The sequence below is a fragment of the Chlamydomonas reinhardtii genome, chromosome 7, assembly GCF_000002595.2.
Source record: "Chlamydomonas reinhardtii strain CC-503 cw92 mt+ chromosome 7, whole genome shotgun sequence".
Lineage (NCBI taxonomy): Eukaryota > Viridiplantae > Chlorophyta > Chlorophyceae > Chlamydomonadales > Chlamydomonadaceae > Chlamydomonas > Chlamydomonas reinhardtii.
The window spans coordinates 610,944-628,074 of record NC_057010.1 but is presented as its reverse complement, the minus strand read 5'-3'; the positions used below and the strand labels follow the sequence as shown (position 1 = coordinate 628,074).

The 17,131-nt window shown below is 67.4% G+C and overlaps 2 protein-coding genes across 4 annotated transcripts in view; one reads left to right on the top strand and one right to left on the bottom strand.

The window, feature by feature from the left end:
- The window catches only part of CHLRE_07g316992v5 (uncharacterized protein), an 18,539-nt gene extending 10,585 nt beyond the window's left edge, over positions 1 to 7,954 (bottom strand). For all 3 annotated transcript variants that reach the window (XM_043063892.1, XM_043063893.1, XM_043063894.1), the window contains exons 1-13: positions 7,150 to 7,954; positions 6,414 to 6,669; positions 6,016 to 6,094; positions 5,642 to 5,720; positions 4,741 to 4,793; positions 4,149 to 4,490; positions 3,254 to 3,921; positions 2,731 to 2,863; positions 2,454 to 2,549; positions 2,129 to 2,182; positions 1,523 to 1,588; positions 464 to 1,387; positions 1 to 276 (exon numbers count right to left, since the gene is read on the bottom strand). The exon at positions 1 to 276 is cut by the window's left edge and continues 435 nt beyond it. In XM_043063892.1, the coding sequence (XP_042922462.1) occupies positions 1 to 276; positions 464 to 1,387; positions 1,523 to 1,588; positions 2,129 to 2,182; positions 2,454 to 2,549; positions 2,731 to 2,863; positions 3,254 to 3,921; positions 4,149 to 4,490; positions 4,741 to 4,793; positions 5,642 to 5,720; positions 6,016 to 6,094; positions 6,414 to 6,669; positions 7,150 to 7,159 (3,036 nt within the window). In that variant the 5' untranslated portion in view covers positions 7,160 to 7,954. The remainder of the gene's footprint in view (positions 277 to 463; positions 1,388 to 1,522; positions 1,589 to 2,128; positions 2,183 to 2,453; positions 2,550 to 2,730; positions 2,864 to 3,253; positions 3,922 to 4,148; positions 4,491 to 4,740; positions 4,794 to 5,641; positions 5,721 to 6,015; positions 6,095 to 6,413; positions 6,670 to 7,149) is intronic.
- A 230-nt stretch (positions 7,955 to 8,184) lies between these two features.
- Positions 8,185 to 17,130, top strand: CHLRE_07g316900v5 (uncharacterized protein). The gene is made up of 12 exons (XM_043063891.1): positions 8,185 to 8,400; positions 8,473 to 8,559; positions 8,669 to 8,778; positions 8,987 to 9,122; positions 9,375 to 9,502; positions 9,688 to 10,027; positions 10,391 to 10,671; positions 10,970 to 11,383; positions 11,698 to 12,178; positions 12,464 to 13,214; positions 13,453 to 14,866; positions 15,247 to 17,130. Exons 1-12 carry the CDS (start codon positions 8,325 to 8,327, stop codon positions 15,880 to 15,882), a joined length of 4,854 nt encoding a protein of 1,617 aa, XP_042922459.1. The 5' UTR covers positions 8,185 to 8,324; the 3' UTR covers positions 15,883 to 17,130.
- The last annotated feature ends 1 nt before the right edge of the window (position 17,131 follows it).

Below are 17,131 nucleotides of genomic sequence, written 5' to 3'. Positions count from 1 at the left end.
CGGCGGCGGCTCCAGCACAACTGAGTGGCACACCAGCATGCTAATGAGCATTGCAACAAACTGCCGACCCAGATCAACGTCCGCAGCGTCGTAACCGCCGCCGCCGCCGCCACCGCCGCCGGCGACACTGTTGTTGGGGTTTTTTGAGCTGCGGGGTTCTGACGCCGGCGGCGGCGGCGGCGGCGGCGGCGCTGTCATGGGCAGGTACACGCCGCCGGTGCCGCCGCCGCGAAGGGCCGCCTCCCAGCCGCCGCTGGCGTAGAGGGCGGCGGCGGCCTGTGGGCGGTGGTTGGCGGTTGGCGGCGGTTGGCAGTTGGATGCATGGACGACAGTAGTAGCGGCAGCGGGCAGCCTTGTCAGTAACACAAACACGCAATACAATACACATGCACACAAAAACACACTCACACGCACACACAGATGCACAAGCACACACATACAAAAAAAACTCTCTTGCACGCACCCGCTGCAGCCGCGCATCAAAGGCCGCCAGCGCCGCCGAGCCCCTCAGCCCGGGCTGCTCCTCCAGCCGAGTCTCCAGGGTCCCGAACATGAAGGCAGCGCCGCCGCCACCGCCGCCATTTCCACCACTGCCACTGCCATCCCCACCACCGCCGCCGCCATTTCCACCACTGCCACTGCCATCCCCACCACCGCCGCCGCCATTTCCACTACTGCCATGTCCACTGCCGCCGCCGCCGCCGCCGCCACTAACCCCTGCCTCTGCTGCTGCGGTCTGCTGACCGCCGCCCGCCCGCACCCGCCCATCTCCTGCCGCCGCCACCTCCCCGCCACCCAAACCACCGCCACCATCTATGCCGCCACCGCCACCGCCTCCTCCTCCGCCTCCGCCTCCTGCCGCCGCTGCCCCCGCTCCCGCCAGCAGCGCCAGCCGCCTCAGCCTCATGTCGTTGCGTGTGAGCGTGCCTGTCTTGTCGGCGAACACCACACTCACCCGACCCAGGTCCTCATTCACCGCACTGCTGCGAGCAAAGCCGTGCAGCGGCGGCTCTGGAGGCGCCTGCGGCGGCGGCGGCGGCGGCGGCAGTGGCGGGGATGGCGGGGGCTGCTGCGGCGGTGCTGCATCCTGCGACCCCTGCACAGACTGCGGCGGCTGGGGTGGTGGCGGCGGCGGCGGCGGCGGCGCTGCGAGAGCACCGCTGCTTGGCGCCGCCGCCGCCGCCGCCGCCAGTCCTTCCGCCTGCTGCGGCGGCGCAGGAGTGGTGTCGATGGTTTCATGTGGCGGCAGGTGGTGGTGTTGATGGTGGTGCTGGTGGTGGTGTTGGTGGTGCTGGTGGTGGTGGGGACGCTGCTGCTTGGCCGCCGGCTGGGATGGCGGCGGCGGCGCCTCTGCCAGCGCGGGATCACAATTGATGAACACGAAAGCCTGTTGGGGGCGTGCGGTGGGACCGTGGGAGTGGATAGGGGTGGGTGTAAGGGTGCGTGCGTCATGTGTTCGCCTGTCTCACGCCAATGGTGTACGCTACACGACTCATTCCCCGCGTTGTACCCACGCACCCACCTGCCAGAACTTGACGAGCTCCATGGTCACAAACAGGCTGATGGGGACCAGGTAGCCGTACAGGATCTGTGGTGGCGTGTGTGTGTGTGTGTGTGTGTATGTGTGTGTGTGTGTGTGTGTTTTTTGGAGCATGGCAACAAGGCAAGGCAACACGGGTTTGTGTGTAGGGCTCCTTTGGATCCATTCGTACGTGAGGCGCACGGCAGAACAACGTCATGTGTCCCGCCTGCCTGCCTGCCTGCCCCCTAGCTCCATTCCCGCTCCCCTGCTCCCGCCTTCCCCTCCCTCCCCCCTCGCCCCTGCACGCCTCCGTCCCCAGACTGCCCGGCCACCCAGCTAGCCAGCCACCCACCTACCCACTACCACCCAGCCACCCACCTACCCACTACCACCCAGCCACCCACCTACCCACTACCACCTAGCCACCCACCTACCCACTACCACCCACGCCCCCAGCCACGCCCCCAGCCACCCACCCACCCACCCACCCACCCATCCACCCACCTACCCACTACCACCCAGCCACCCACCTACCCACTACCACCCAGCCACCCACCCACTACAACCCACCCATCCAGCCACCCAGCCACCCACCCACCCACCCACCCAGAAGGTGATGCTGAGGAGCACGATGTACGCACCCGTACTGCGCCAGTTGCCCTGAAAGACGTGGTGTGCGCGAGGTGGGCGATGGGGTTGGGGCACAGACCGGGTGTTGGTAGAGTGAGGAGGCGTAACAGCAAGCTATTACACACGCGCGGTCGTTAGTGCCTAACGAAAGGCTCATTGTCCTCTCCTCCCTTCCACCCTGTGCTCCGCTACTTGAACTTAATTTGGTTTGATTTGGGCAGGTAGTTACAATCCCCTCGGCCCCCCCTTTTCCCGCTTGTCCAACTAGTCTTATCTTGCAACCCCCTCCCCACGCACGCACCTGCACGGGGTCATCCAGCGCCAGGTGCGGCCGCCGCAGTCCGTGCCGCCGCCGCCAGTCCCAACTGATCACCGCCGAGGCCACGGACAGCACCGCCTGCGCGCGTGCGCCCCGGAGACACGAAGTGCAGAGGTTGCGAGGTCTATGAGAATGCCCGCATTCGAGCAGTCATGTACACCACACACCCACAAAACATACACCCACGCCCACGCATAAAACACACACACACACACACAACCCCCTGCACATACGCAACCCCGCCCCTCCACGTGCACACCTGCAGCCCCAGCAGCAGCAGTATCTGGCTGTTGAGCAGTCGGTCGTAGGAGCCGGTCTTGAAGGGCGGCCGCACGGCGTTCATCTGGATGCGGCTCTGCGGGCCGCAGTACAGGGCCAGACCCAGGACGTACCTGGAAGGGGAGGGCGGCGTGGGAGCGGCGTGGGGGCGTGGGAAAGGCGGGGTGCATGGTAGGGAGTATGGGCGTGTGTGGGTGTGGAAAGCGTATGGAGCATGTGGAGGGAGGTGGTGGTTGGGAGGATGTGCGGGGGCGAGATAGAGGCTGCGCGGGGGGCAGGCGGGTGTGCGTGTATGAGCAGCTGTTGCACGAAACGGCACCGGACGAAACGCGTTAGGCTGGCGGTATTGAGCCAAGGGGGAGACACCGCCGCAAAGAGAGGACACTCGACAACACGTGCGTGGCCCCGCCCCCCCCCCCCGCCCACCTACCCACTACCACCCACTACCGCCCACCTACCACCCACTACCACCCACCCACCCACTGCTACCCACTACCCCCCACCTGGAGTTCTTCAGCGCACAGCCCCGCAGCAGCAGGTGGTCCATGCTCAGAGGGGACACCCACTCCGCAGCCGCCGACGACGACGGCGCCGCCGCCACTGGCGCCGACGCCACTGCTGAGCCCAGCCCAGCCGCTGCCGCCGACGACGCCGACGACGCCGACGACGCCGACGCCGGGTCCGCCGCCGCTGGCTTCCCTACCGCCGGCTGCAGCTGCTGCTGCTGCTGCTGCTGCTGCTGCTGCTGCTGCTGCTGCTGTTGCTGCTGCTGCTGCTGCCCACCCGCCCCGCAGTCTTGTCCACCTCTGCCCACCCCACTGCCACTGCCTGTGTCCAGGGCTCCCCCTCCATCGCCACCGCTACCGCCACCACCACCATCACCGCCACCACCACCACCACCACCGCTAGCAGCAGCAGGCGCTGCCGCCTTGCCACTGCGCGGCTGATCCGACGGCCCCCGCAGCAGCGGCACCGCCGCTGCCGCCGCCGCCGCGGCCGCAGGCGGTGTGTCAGCAGCGGCGGCGGGTTGCTGCATCTGGGTTTCGGTCTGGGGCAGGGGCTGGGTGTGTGTCTGGGGCGGCGGGGGGTAGTGGACGGCGCCCCGGAAGGTGTGTAGGCTGCGGCTTGGCGGCTGGCAGGTCACGTGGCCACACAGGCGCATGACGCGCACCTGGGGAGAAGGAAGGAGGTGGGGAGGAAGGCGGTGGGGAGGAGGAGGGGGGGCGCAAACGATCAGCGCGGGTGTGTGTATAAACATGCGCTGAGCGGCTGTGGGGCTGAACGCCGCACCTGCTTTCTGCCCGTGCCTCGGTCGGGTGCCGTCACGCTCGTCAGCTGACGTCAGCACTGTGCACCCTTCACACTCCCCCACACTCCCCCACACCCCTCCACACTCACCCTCTCCTGCAAGGGCGCCGCGTTGGGTTCCCCAGCTCCCGCATCGCCCTCGCCACTCCTGAATCCATCCTCGCTCTCGTTTTCGCCCTCGCTCTCGCTCTCGCTCGCGCTTCTGCCGTCACCGGTGCGGCCGCCAGTGCTACTGCCGCTGCTGCTGCCTCCGTCACCCGCCTCCTCCTCCTCCTCCCCCCCTTCCTGCTGCTGCGGCGGCAGCTCTACCGCGTGTCTGATCTTGAGGTTTGTCTCCCCGTCCAGGTTTGTGGTGCGCACGAACGCCACGCCGCCGGGCAGCCCCGCCCGCAGCAGTAGCAGGTCAGCCGGCAGCAGCTCGCCGTCACGGACCTGGCCAGCAGTGGGGGAGGGAGGCTGTAAATACCAGCCCGAACTAAACCGAACTCTGTGCACAAGAGGGTGGAGGAGAGCGCGGCCTATGCTTTGACAACCAGACCAAGCTAAACTAGCGGAGCACAGGCAGGGGCGACAGATGCAAGCAATAAAACTTATGGGAGGAGGCTGAGGCGTGTCGGAAGGGCGTGGTGGGGCGTGTCAGTGTGGTGCGGGGTCACGCAAACACACGCACACACACACACACCTCCAGTATGTCGCCCACGCGAATTGCCTCCCACGGCACTGTCTTGGTGGAGCCTGTGTGCGTGCCGGGACGTCTGTATGTGTGTGTGTGTGTGTGTGTGTGTTTGTGTTGTGTGTGTTTGTGTTGTGTGTGTTTGCGCGCATGTGTGTGTTATCCATTGCTGCAACACTGGGGCTTGACATCACATATGCAACCCGCGCGCACGCTCTCCTTGTGTAACGCATACCATAACGTCCAGGAAGGTGCAGTTGCTGCCGAAGCCGGCCTTGACCATCCAAGGTGCGGTACAGGTCAACTAAGGACCTTTGGCTCATCGAGCCATAATAGCCAATTCGGCTCGATGAGCCAAAGGTCCTTGGTTGACCTTTACAGCCGGTTGGTCAAGACCGGCTTCGGCAGCAACTGCACATTCCTGGACGTCGGGAGTGGGCTCGGCAGGTGGGTGCGCAGGGTCGCTGGGCAGGTGGCTACGGCGTGTGGGTGCGTATAGGTAGGGACACTTCATCGTGGTCCGCATCCGACCCACATCAGCACGCCAACCCGGCCAGCCGCGGCTGTTGACCCACATGCGGTGGCCCGACGCAGCCAGCAGCGCCGAACCCAGTGGCAAACCTAGTCGCACATCCCGCCCGGCACCAAGAGCGCCATCTCTAGTACTTTCCTCTGCCACCTCATAACGAGAACAGTATCGGCTCCGTCAGACCCCCCCCCCGGTCCCGGCGGCGCCGCGCCTCCCCTGTTTGTGACGTCCGTTGTGTGCAGCATACGTACCCCGCCCTCACCGTCCCTGCATGCGCGCCACACACACACACACACACACACACACACACACACACAGAGACACACACACACGCACACACACACACACACACACACACACACACATCCGCGCCTCGCTCACCGTCCGGCATCACCCGCCTCGCTGGGGCCCTGTTGGTGGCCGCGTCCTCCAGGTGCCGCCGCACGTCCTCCACACCCGCCTGCGGAGCAGCAGCAGCGGCAGCAGCGGCAGCAGCGGCGGCAGCGGCGGCAGCAGCGGCAGCAGCATGCAGGAGCAGCCGCAGCGGCAGCGGCAGTAGCGCGTGAGGGAGAGGGGCAGGAGGTGGCGGAGGGAAGGGATACACACCGCTGCTGTGTCGCCATGCATGGTGGTGATGAGGAGCCTGGGCCGGGCAACCCCGCCATCTATCCCCATCACAGCAGCGGAGCAGCCCCGTCACACCTTCACCATCCCATCGCAGGCACCCCTCCACACACACTCGCACACAGCCCCACCTTGACGCCGCTGACCACCACCACGAACAGCAGTGCCGCCGTGCTGCCGATGCCCGAGAACGGCGACACCACCTCCCACCTGCATGTACACACACAAACACACACACACACACACACACACACACACACACACACACAGGCCATCATGCTGAAGTGAGGTGCACATGTGTACGCAGGCGCACGCACCCATCCCACGCACCGCCACCCACCGTGCAGGTCCCGGCCACTGCGCCTCTCACGCCCCCTGTCCACCCGCCCACCCAACCCGAGTACGGTACTGTCGCAATGCTGGCTCAACTTGTCATGTCCTGCGTCCCTTTGGCTCTTAATGATATTTGCAAAAGTACGCCCAACCCCCACTGACCCACCCACCCATCCAACCCCATGCACCCACCCACCAGGACAGGGCCGCCTGCGCCAGGAAGTACAGGTAGGCGGGCCGCGCGAACAGCTGGAATAGGAACACGGGCAGGAAGGTGGCGGCAGTGTACTTGGAGCTCGTCACACGGTTACCGGCAGCAGCCAGGGCTGTAGCTGCAGCCGCTGCGGCAGGGGGAGAGGCTGTAGCAGCAGGGGCTGTAGCAGCTGGGGCTGTAGCAGCTGGGGTTGTGGCGGCTGCGGATGGAGTTGGCGCGGCGGCGCCTGGAGATGTGGCTGTAGCCGTGGGTGGAGCAGGGGTTGTGGCTGTAGCAGGGGTGGCTGCAGCAGTGTTGTGGGGGTGCGCCGGGGCTGGTGCAGGTGCGGATGCGGGTGCTGGTGCGGGTGCTGCTGGAGGGGTGTTGCTGGGGCCTGCCGGGGCCGGCGCCGCCGCGCCCGCCCCCTTACGCCGCCCCCATGACACCGACCGCGCCGCACCCGCCGCGCCCAGCAGCCGCCCTCGAGCGGACGGCCACTCCCGCGAGTTCACTCCTCCATTTGTATGTCTGGGGTGGGCGTCGGCATTGGCGTTGGCGCTGGCAGCACTGCTTGATGGTTGCCGGGCGGAGGCCTGACCCGCCGCCGCACAGCACCGCCGGAGCCGCACCCAGCTCTGACGCAGCAGCAGCAACAGCGCTCCCCAAGCGCCAGCCCTTCGCGCTGCCACCGCCGCCGCGGCCTCCCGCGCCGCCGGCCCGAAGTCCACGCGCCACTCACCCTGCTGCATTGCGATGCTGTGCTGCACACTCTTCCTTTTTATTTGCCTGCTGCTGCAATCGCTTGGCAGCAGCTACTGTGCACTCGCGGGGTGCAGCAGCATCAAGTGCGTGATGTAGAACATGAGTACCTGACCCGCCGCACCCCCTGGGCCGCTTATTGGTACCAGGGCTGAGCCAGTCCTTTTGAGGGAGACCTCAATTTGTAAATATATCGGGCAGGGGACGTTATGGGAAGGCAGCGATGGCCGTGGAGGACATGGATCGGTGGGGCAGGCGTACAGCGTGCAGGCCAGGGTTCTCGAGGCCCATGCATGGCGTTCGAGCATGCTCCCCGGGAGCGCCGAGGATGCCGATCCCTCCGGCGCCTGCAATGCTCCTCCACCTTGTAGGAGAGCCTGTGCATGCGGGTATGGAGCTCTGCGCCTTCGGGCCCGGAATGGGGGCGTCGGGCAGCGCCCGTCCCCGCAACTGAGTGAAGGGGACCTCGGTTCTCGCTGCAGCTGCTGCATCTGCGTGCCGCCACCACCGCGCCCGGCCAGCCATGCTGCAGTGGCCGCCGTAGCTGCTGCAGCGCCCGTGGTACAGCCCAGGCATCTGCTGTTGCAGAATTGGCGATGGGGTTTTGTATGAGTCATTGGCTAGGCGCTGCACAGGCACCGGTTGGCCCCGGCATGTCGGCATGCCGGCAGTTGTAAGCTTGACCATGATGTAAATGACAGGGTGGAGAGTTCTCGCGATATGACGTAGATGTGAGAGGAGAAAGTTCAATTGCCTGACGTCGTCTTTGGTCTCGCAAGTAACCGGCGCACATTGTCGGTTTCGGCGTGGGCATTCGTGGACACCGGAGTGACAGCGTGGCTAGGCATGTTTCGCTCCTTTCATGTGCAAGTAGATGGCGTGCGTAGCACCGTTTATCGTTTGGCCTTTTGGCTGATGAGGACGGCCTTGCATCATTCCATCACTTCCTCGTCTAGTAGTGGGTGCCATCATTCTATGCTGAATACATGCATAGTTATCGACTCCACACCAACAACATGTCCAGGGCAGCCCTGTAGGAGCAAGGACAGAGGACAAAGCTCTGCCTCAACCATGAAACACGCATTGCACATAGCATAATTAGTATACTGAACAAAGAAGTGCTTCCGCAGCGGAGTCGGAGGCGGGCCCTGCAGGATGTCGCCTCTTTCGCTGAAACGCTTGTTTGCCGGCAAAGGCAAATCTCAGCTGCAGCTATCTGCGCTATGCATTGGTAAGGATGCTGCGAAAACTTGAGGCACGCTAGCAAAACACTTTCTTTACTCGCCTTCGCCTCTGTGTACAGGCGAGTACTCCCGCCTGACTGAGCAAATACCTGCCGACCACAACTACCATGAGCTGGAAAACCTCCTGGCCCCTGAGCGTGGGCAAGGTGGGCGTAACGGGAGCGGCATGTCTCGTGCAGCGCGTGTGCTTGTTACAGCTTGCGCGAGGGCCATGGCATCAATTATCCTTGACCGCATGCTTCAAACGGTGCACAGGCGAGGGCCCGGTGGGCCCAGCGAGTCAAGCATCGCCCGTGCCCAAGTCAAGCGGGCTAGGCTCCGCGCAGTCCTTCAGGGGCCTGCAATCTTTTAAGCATCTGCTGCAGGTGTGGCGTTCTGCATGTGCGCGTTGCGCAGCAGTCGAACTTGCTGCCGAGGGGAAACCTGCCGCTCGCACTTTCGCCACCGTTTCGCGCGGGTGTCGCGACGCGTGCGTGCCCAGCCTCGACGTGACAAGACATACTGTCCCCTCCTTATTTCCCCTCTCTCACTTCCCTTTACGGTTGTGCTTGCTTCCCTACCCTCCGTAAATAGCATTTGGGCGGGGCAAGCCGGGAGGGCGGCCCGGCGCCGCAGGCGGAGGGCGAGGCGCAGCAACAGCTGGCGCAATTCGTCAAGCAGCTGGGCGGCGGCGCCTCCGAGGTATCTTTCGTGACGGCAGCTGAAGACGGTGAGCTACAACCTTATGCCCAGGCAGCTAGGTAGCTAGATGGCGAACGCCAGGATAGCGAACTCCCACTAGTTCATGGCTTGGGCTTGGTGTGCGCATACCTGCCGAGCCGGCCGGTGCCGGCACCTCCTTCCTTCCACCACTTCAGTCAGCCAGCCAGGCCACTCCCCACTCCCCACTCCCCACTCCCTCTCCGGCCTTGCACACATGCACGCACGCATGCCCCGATATGCGCGCCCGCCATGCCCGCAGGCCTGCTGTCGCGCGAACGCGTGTTGGCCAAGCTGACCAAGCTGTTCAAGCAGTCCGCGGCGCCGGTGGTGCTAGTGGCGTACAGCGGGCCCAGCGACGAGCGAGGAAACTGGTGCTTCGCGGGGCAGGTGGGCACGGGCGTGCACAGGAGCGGGTTGGGCTGGTGGGCCGGGCGGCTGGGGGCTGGGGGTGTACGTGGGGCTAGGGTACGTGTGAGGTTGCACGGGCGTGGCTCTGTGGTGACAGACACGCGGCACTCCCTGCCACCCCGTCACAACACTGGATGCGTCCCTGAAACCCCAACCCACATCAGGCCTCGGCAAGCGGCGCCAGCGGCAGCGCCTCGGCAGCGGGCAGCCTGCCCTACTCCGGCTCACACGGCGCGCCCAGCTCTCCCACCACCGGCGGCGGAGCCGTCGGCAGCAGCGTCAGCAGCTGCGTGGTCAGCTTCCGCGAGGTGTCGATGCTGTGGCAGCGGCACCGCAAGCACAGCCAGCGGCTGGTGCTGCTGCTGGACTGCGCCAACAGCGGCTACTGGGTCAGCGCGCTGCGGCTGCTGAGCAAGGCGGAGCAGCTGGAGCTGAGCCTGGGCGTGCAGGCCAGCGACTGCAGCGCGCCGGCGGTGGCGGACAGGCAGCTCACCTACATGCCGGGTGGGGCGGTGGGGGCGGCGGTGGGGGGCGGGGAGGGGCCGACTGGGTGGAGATTCGGAGCAAGGGAGGGAGGGCGGGAGGGAGGCAGGGAGGCTTTGGAGGGTTTGGGGACAGGGGGCAGGGCACACCCAGGGGTTGGAGGGAGACGGCTGGGAGGAAGGGCGGGATGGCAGGCACGGCAGGGGCCGCATGCCGGTAGCAAGCCACGCCCGTGTGGGCTGCGTCGGCACCGCGAGACGCGCAGGTGGGACAGGGCGCCGCACGCGCGTGCTTGCACCCGGGCGCACTCCGCTGGAAGCCGCACACTGCCTCACAGCCGCGCCTACACACCCTCTGCCTCTCCCCACGCTCTCTCGCACACAGGCATCTTCACGCAGCTCTTCCTCTCCAATAACAAGTGGCGGCGCGCGCCGCGGCCCAGCGCCGCCGCGGAGCACCCGCACCCGCACCCGGGCCAGGGCCAGGACCAGCCGCAGGCTGCAGGGGCCGCGACCGGGCCGGCCGGCGGCGGCAATGGCGGCGGCGGCGGCGGCGGCCGGGCTGCAGAGCGGTGGCTGCCGGGCATGCTGCCCAGCTACTACGCCACGTGGCTGAACGACAGCCTGGTGGACTACGGCATTGCGCTGCGCTTCTTCAACTGCAACGTGAGGGCGGAGAGCCGGCGGCGGCGTGAGGGCTGGGTGGGTGGGGGGTGGAAAGGGGCCATGCGTCAGAGCGGGGCGGGCTTCGGCAAAAGGCCAGTGGTGTTGGGGCGAGCGGCTCAGGGGCAGCGGCAGGACCACGCATGATGGGGGTGGAACTAGGGTTTTGCACAGGCAGAAGGCGCCGGACGCTGCGGTCCTTTCCACCGTGACGCACGCCTCTTTCCCCCACCGGCTCCCCGCATGTCCCGGTATACACGAACACACCCTCCCAAATGCACACACACATACACACACGCAGGTGATGGCGGCGGCCTCCCACACCCGCGCCTCGCTGGTCACCGAGCCCAGCTCTCCCGTTACACTCGCCAGCGGCGGCGCCCGCCGCGCCTCCAGCATCATCATGATGGCGGCGGCGGAGGGCGCCGCCGGACTGGCCCGGCCGTCACGCCAGGGCGATGCGGCGCTGATGGCGGAGAAGGCGGCGCCTCACAGCGCGACGGACGGCGGCGTGGAGGGCGTGTGGTCGCCGTTGCGGCACGCGGACACGGATCATTTGGAGCAGCAGCGGGAGCAGCAGCGGGAGCAGCGGCGGGGAGGCGCAGGCGCAGGGGCAGGCGGGGAGGCGGGGAGTGGCAGCGGGCTGCTGAACGCGGCGGGGGAGCTTGTGGGCCCGGCGGACAGCCCTGAGGGCGCGGATCGAGACGCATCGCGGGTGCGTCGGCTCTCGCGCATCGGGCTTGTCGGGCGTTGGGTGGGAATGGGGCAATGGGGATAGTTCACTCGTGGGGGGCGTGGGGTGGGGAGCACGGTGTGGAGAGGCTGCCAGCTTGGGTCGGGCTGCTAGCTTGGATGTGGGAAGGATGAGGCGGGCGAGGTGGGAAAGGGTTGGGGGCCAGATGCGGCAGCCACGGCGAGGGATGGGCAGGTGTCAAAGAGCAGACTGTCCATGCTTTATAAGGATTGTTGCCTGACTATAACACTCCTCCCCACACCGCTGCCCACGCCTCACCGCACCCCACACCGCAGGCAGCCATGAGCATGCGCGCAGTGTCGGTGCCGGACGCGGCGCGGCGGCGCTTCTCCTCCCTCGCCGACTACTACGTGAGCAGCTCCGGCTCCGGCTCAGGCACCGGCGCCGGCGCCGCGGCGGGTGTGGCGGCCGCCGCCAACAGCCCCATCCACAGCGCGCACAACCCGCTACATGGGTCCGCGACGGCAACTGGCATCGTCGCGTCCTACCCCTCGCAGCAGCCGCAGCGGCCGCCGGGTGCGGACGTGCGAGCCGCCAGCAGCGGCAGCGGCATCGGTTACATCATGCTGCAGCGGCTGCTTGGCTCGCCCTCAAAGAGCCAGTCGCAAGTCAACGCGCGCAGCGGCGGGACGGGCGGCGGCGGCGACGGCGCGGGCGGCGGCGTGCCTTCAGAGCCGGGGGTCGGGCAGCTCCACCCCGGGCAGTTGGGCATGCCGCAGCAGGACCTGATGGCGGACTCGCCTGGCCACAGCACCAGTGAGTGGCGGTGGCGCGGGGGAGGAAAGGGGAGGGCGTGTGGGCCGGCGAGGTCAGGGACACGGGGAGAGGCGTGTGTAAGCTTGTGGGGTGAATAAATGGACGGATGGGTGGGTGTGGGCTTCAGATCTCGGCGGCTTGTGTACTACTCACTCCCATGCGCCACTTCACAATGGCAATGCCCGTGCAACGTCTCACCCCAGCCATGCCTCACTGTCACCACCACCACCACCACCACCATCAGTCCATCACCCACCGCTACACACACACTTGCCTCACGTGCAGGCATGCACGGCGCCATGCTGCCCGGCGAGCAGCCGGTGCACATGTCCTTCCCTGCATCCGCGGAGGCCGGCGGCGCGGGCGCGGGCGCGGGCATGGCCGCAGGCCGGCCGCTACAGCGGCGGGCGGCCAGCGGTGACGCGGCGCACGTGGGCGTGGCGGCCGCCGCCCCGCGCTTCGGCGCCGACTCCATGCCGCACATCCTGGAGTCCGAGCCGGCGGATGCCAGGGGCGATGGCGGCGGCGTGGGCGGGGCCGGGGGCGTGCGGCAGCAGCCGGCGCAGGCCTGGACGGAGCAGCAGCAGCAGCAGCCGCGCGCGCGCAGCGGCGCCGCGGGCGCAGCAGAGGCGGGGCAGGGGTACGCGCTGGGCGCGGCGGCGGACGCGGCGCGCCGGGCGGGCGCGGCGGTTCGGCCGTGGGAGGTGGAGATCGAGGTCGAGGCGGAGGATGTGGAGGATGCGGAGGCGGGCGGCTATGAAGCCGCCGGCGGAGCCGCCGCCGGCACGGGCGCCAGCGGCGTGGACAGCGGCGTGGGGCTGGCGGTGCAGGCCAGTGCTCGCAGCGACACGGCGGCGGTGGCGTGGGGCCGGCGCTCCACGCGTGCGGATCGCGACCTGCTGCTGGCGGAGCTGGACCAGCGCAACGCCGGCAGCACCGCGTCCTTCACGGCGGGCGGCGGTGGGGGCGCGGGCGGCGGCGGCGGTGGAGGAGGCGGGTTCGTGAACCAGCTGTACGGCGCGCTGCATGAAGTCGCGTGAGTGTCGCGGGTTTGTGTCATGTCGTGTCATTGCCAACTTGTGCGCGACGGCCTGCCACTGGCTCACACCATACGCTCTCTTCGTCTACCGCAAACCAACATTGCGCACACGGCCACCAATCCCTCCTTCCCATCGCTCCTCCACACCCACCCATCCACCACCACCACCCCCTTGTGTTCTCCTTCACATCCCCCTCGCTCTCGCTCTCGCTCCCTTCCTCCCCCTACCCCACAGCACGGAGCAGCGGCTGTGGGGCCGGCGCGCCCCGCTGGAGGGCGACGAGTCCATGGGCGACATGATGCGGGACGTGGAGCTGGACCGCCGCGCCTCCAACGCCAGCCTGCCCTCATTCATGCTGCCGCGCGCTGAGCTCCTCAGCACCGGAACACACGGCGCCGTCGCCGTCGCCGGCGGCGGCGCAGCAGGCGGCGCCGGCTCCGCCGGCGCGGAGGACGCGGAGCGCGGCGCTGCCACCGTCCTGGCCATTCCCCTGTCCAGCACCAACATCACGGCGACGCTGGCGGCCGGCGGCGGCGGCGGCGGCAAGGCGGGCACGCGCGCGCCAGTGGCGACGCCGCGTATGTCCGGCCTGGGCGCGCTGGGGGCGGCGGGCGCCGGCGGCGTGGGCTCGGGGTCTAGCGGAGGAGGCCCTGCGCTGTCAGGACGGCCGAGCATCAACACGCCGCGTCAGGCCAGTCGCCTGTTTATGACCTCGCTCGCCAACGTCCATGCCGCCGCCGGAGGCCATGACGGCAGCGGCGGCAACGCCTCCAGCCTCGCCAGCGGGCTGCTGATGACGGATCCGGAGATGGAGCTGGCGATGGAGGCGGCGGCGGCGGCGGCGGGGCGTATCGAGCTCATGAGCGGAAACGTGCCGGCGGCGACGGACCCGGCGGCGCTGTCGGCGCTGGTAGCGGCGGCCATCGGCGGCAGCGCGCGGCCGCGGGCGCAGACGTCCGCGGCGGTAGAGGGCATGCTGCGGCAGATGCAGGAAACGCAGGCGGCCGCCGGAGGTGGCTTAAACGAGGCCGGCGGCGCCAGCCTGGGTGTGCAGGGCAGCAGCAACGACGACGACGGTAGCTCGGGGCTCAGTGGCGGCGGTAGCGGCGGTGGCGGGGGCGGCGGCGGCTTCTTGTTTGATGCGGCGATGCACATACTGATGAAGCAGGCGGAGGCGCTGGTGAGCGCGCTGCCGGAGGAGATGGCGGAGCTGGCCGCGCTGGCGTCACCGGCGGGCGCGGGCGGTGCCGGCGCTGGTAGCGGCAGGGCCCGCCCGGGCACGCCGTCTGCTCTGGCGGTGGACTCGCCGCAGCCTTGTGCGTCGCCGACACTGTCGCCGATGACGTCTGGCATCGAGCGGCGGCGGATGCGGGCCTCGGGCGCGGGCGTGCTGCAGAGCCGCGACAGCGGGCCGCTGGGGCTGGGGCCGGCGCCGGCGGCGAGTGTGATGCTGCGCAGCCTGTTGAAGCAGCACGTGTCCATTGCGGATTCCATGGAGCTGGATTCCGTGCTGGGCGGCTCGCCGAGCGCGGTCTGCGGCGGCGGCGGGGGAGGCGGCGGCGGGCGGCGCGCGGGCCGGTTCGAGATGGCCGGCAGCGAGTCGTCTTCGTTTGTGTTTGGCGATGACCGGGACCGCTTCGAGGTGCTGGTGAGTTGCAGCGGGTTGGGTTGGGGTGGGGATGGGGTGGGTGGGTGGGGGGGGGTGGGGTGGGGGGGGGTGGGGTGGGTGCAGCGGGAGCGTTCGGTGGGGATCCGGGGGAGGGGGAGGGGCGGCTGTTTGCAGGAGTGTCTTATATGAGCGGTGGCTGCGGTGTGGCTGTGCTATGCGACGGGGGGCACATGGAGCGGCTGCGCAGCTGCTGGCGCGGCTCCAATCACTTCGCAGTCACATCGCAGTCACATTGCAGCCACGCCCCTGAAAGCTCACCGGCGATCGCCACTCGCCCAGCCTCTAGCTCTCACCGCTCGCCTACTCTCTGTTTGCCTCCCTCGCTCACGCTCACGCCCTCGCTTTGGCCGCTGCCGCAGCGCATGATGCGGGACTACCAGGGAGACCTGGCGGACGACGGCGGCGGCGGCGGCGACACAGACACAGACATGGGCGGCGGCGGCGGCGATGGCGGCGATGGCGGCGGCGGCGGCAGCGACTGCCCCATGCCGCCCACCCGTAGCCGCGCCCGCCGCAGCGGCGACGAGGACGGCGGCGATGGCGATGATGGCGAGGAGGGCGGCGAGGAGGAGGACGACCAGTTTGAAGATGAGGATGACGCGGCGGCGGCCGACGCGGAGCGCTTCCGACAGGCGGCGGCGGAGGCGCGCGCCGCGGCGGCGGCGGCCCTGGCGGCGGAGGAGGGGCAGGGGCAGGGGCAGCCCCAGGGGTCGGGGCCGCCGCCGCCGTCCAACCGGGGCGGCGAGATGCGCGTGTACGGCTCCTTGGGGGCGGCAACGGCGGGGCAGGCCGAGGAGCAGGAGCAGCCGCAGCCGCAGCATGGGGATGGCGGGATGGCGGTGGGTGTGCGCGAGGCGGCGGCGCAGGTGGCGGCGGTGGCGGCGATGCTGCAGGGCGACGAGTCGGCGCAGTACGGCTACACGGGGGAGTCGGGCAGCCTCTTGACTGCTGATATGGAGGCGGCGGCCCTGTCCGAAGGGCCGCCGGCGCCTTAAGCTTCGTGAAATGCTACGTGAGCAGCAGGGGTGTCGGTTAGGTACAGGTATGGGACTTTAATAACTACGTCGTAGACATCCGCCGGTATCCTTTGGGTTGCATTTGGGCCCCCTGGCCGCAAGACGCGTGCCGTGGTGAGTGCCGCAGTGCTGCGCTGGAAAGGCCGCGCCGTGGCGCGCATGGTGGTGATTCTAGTAGCGTGTTGCAGCTGCGGCAGGCGTTATCGCACAGTTGCGGTTGGCGGAATGACGGCCATAATTGCTTCTTCCGACTGGCATGTACCATACCTGAAACATTTGGACTGTTGCACACAGGGCGCTGAGGCATGCGCTCTGAACACTGCACATGACCAAGCACGCACATGCACATGCCCTGCACATGCAAGTGATGGCTGCAGTACGGTAGCTGCACAGCGTGTTGGCGCCGTGTACGTCACTGCGTGCCAAGACGCCTGTGAGGCCGGCACTCTGGGCGGGTTCGTGGTCGACTTGCCTATCTGTATTGTGCATAGTTCCAGTGCTAGCACTTATCAAGCACTTATAGCCGCCCTCTAAGCATCTGGCGATGAAGAATGAGGTCGCCGTATGCCCGCCGTTACCGTAGTCCAAAGCGTAGTCCTTTACTGCCGACCTCACGGTGTTTACAGCCGCCTCCATTACAGAGGGTAGCCGTTCATGTGGAGTGATATTTGTGAGCATGGATAAGGCTTTGCGACGTGCGAGTCCGGTTTTTATACCCTGCGTGGAGTTATGGACACTTCTGGTGCGGCTAACGGTACCAAGCTTGCACTGCAACCGAGTGAGCAGACGGGGCGGCGGCGACAGGCCCGTCATGCGCGCTTCGTCTTCGCCGTGTACTGATGATGTTACTTGCCGTTAAAACTGTGTGCGGTAGGGTGGTGTGTGACGTGGGCCAACTGCTAACTGCTGACGCCCAGCGACGCAAGCGTTCAGGTGTTGTCGTCTTTGACGGCAAATGTCAGTTACGTGACTGAGGCATACGCATACGGTTGCTGAAGCACATGCATTGGGTTGAATTGGGGAAGGCGTGAACAGGCGCGAAGGACTGCAGGACACCGTAAGCTGTGCAGGAGACGGGGAGTCTGCAGTACAGTGCTACTGGCAACAGGGATGTGGTGGAGCTGTCGCTGCCCGTGCCCCACCTCTCAAATCTCAATGCGAGGCGTCCTCGATGCCGTGCTGAGATGTTGATAGCCTGTCAAGAGCCGCCCTGGCTGTTCAAATAAGT

Coding starts and splice junctions, on each gene's coding strand:
- CHLRE_07g316900v5 (XM_043063891.1), top strand. CDS start 8,325: ATGTCGCCTCTTTCGCTGAAACGCTTGTTTGCCGGCAAAGGCAAATCT. Junction 9,123..9,374: donor CGTGACGGCAGCTGAAGACG/GTGAGCTACAAC, acceptor CCATGCCCGCAG/GCCTGCTGTCGCGCGAACGC. Junction 13,215..13,452: donor GGCGCGCTGCATGAAGTCGC/GTGAGTGTCGCG, acceptor CCTACCCCACAG/CACGGAGCAGCGGCTGTGGG.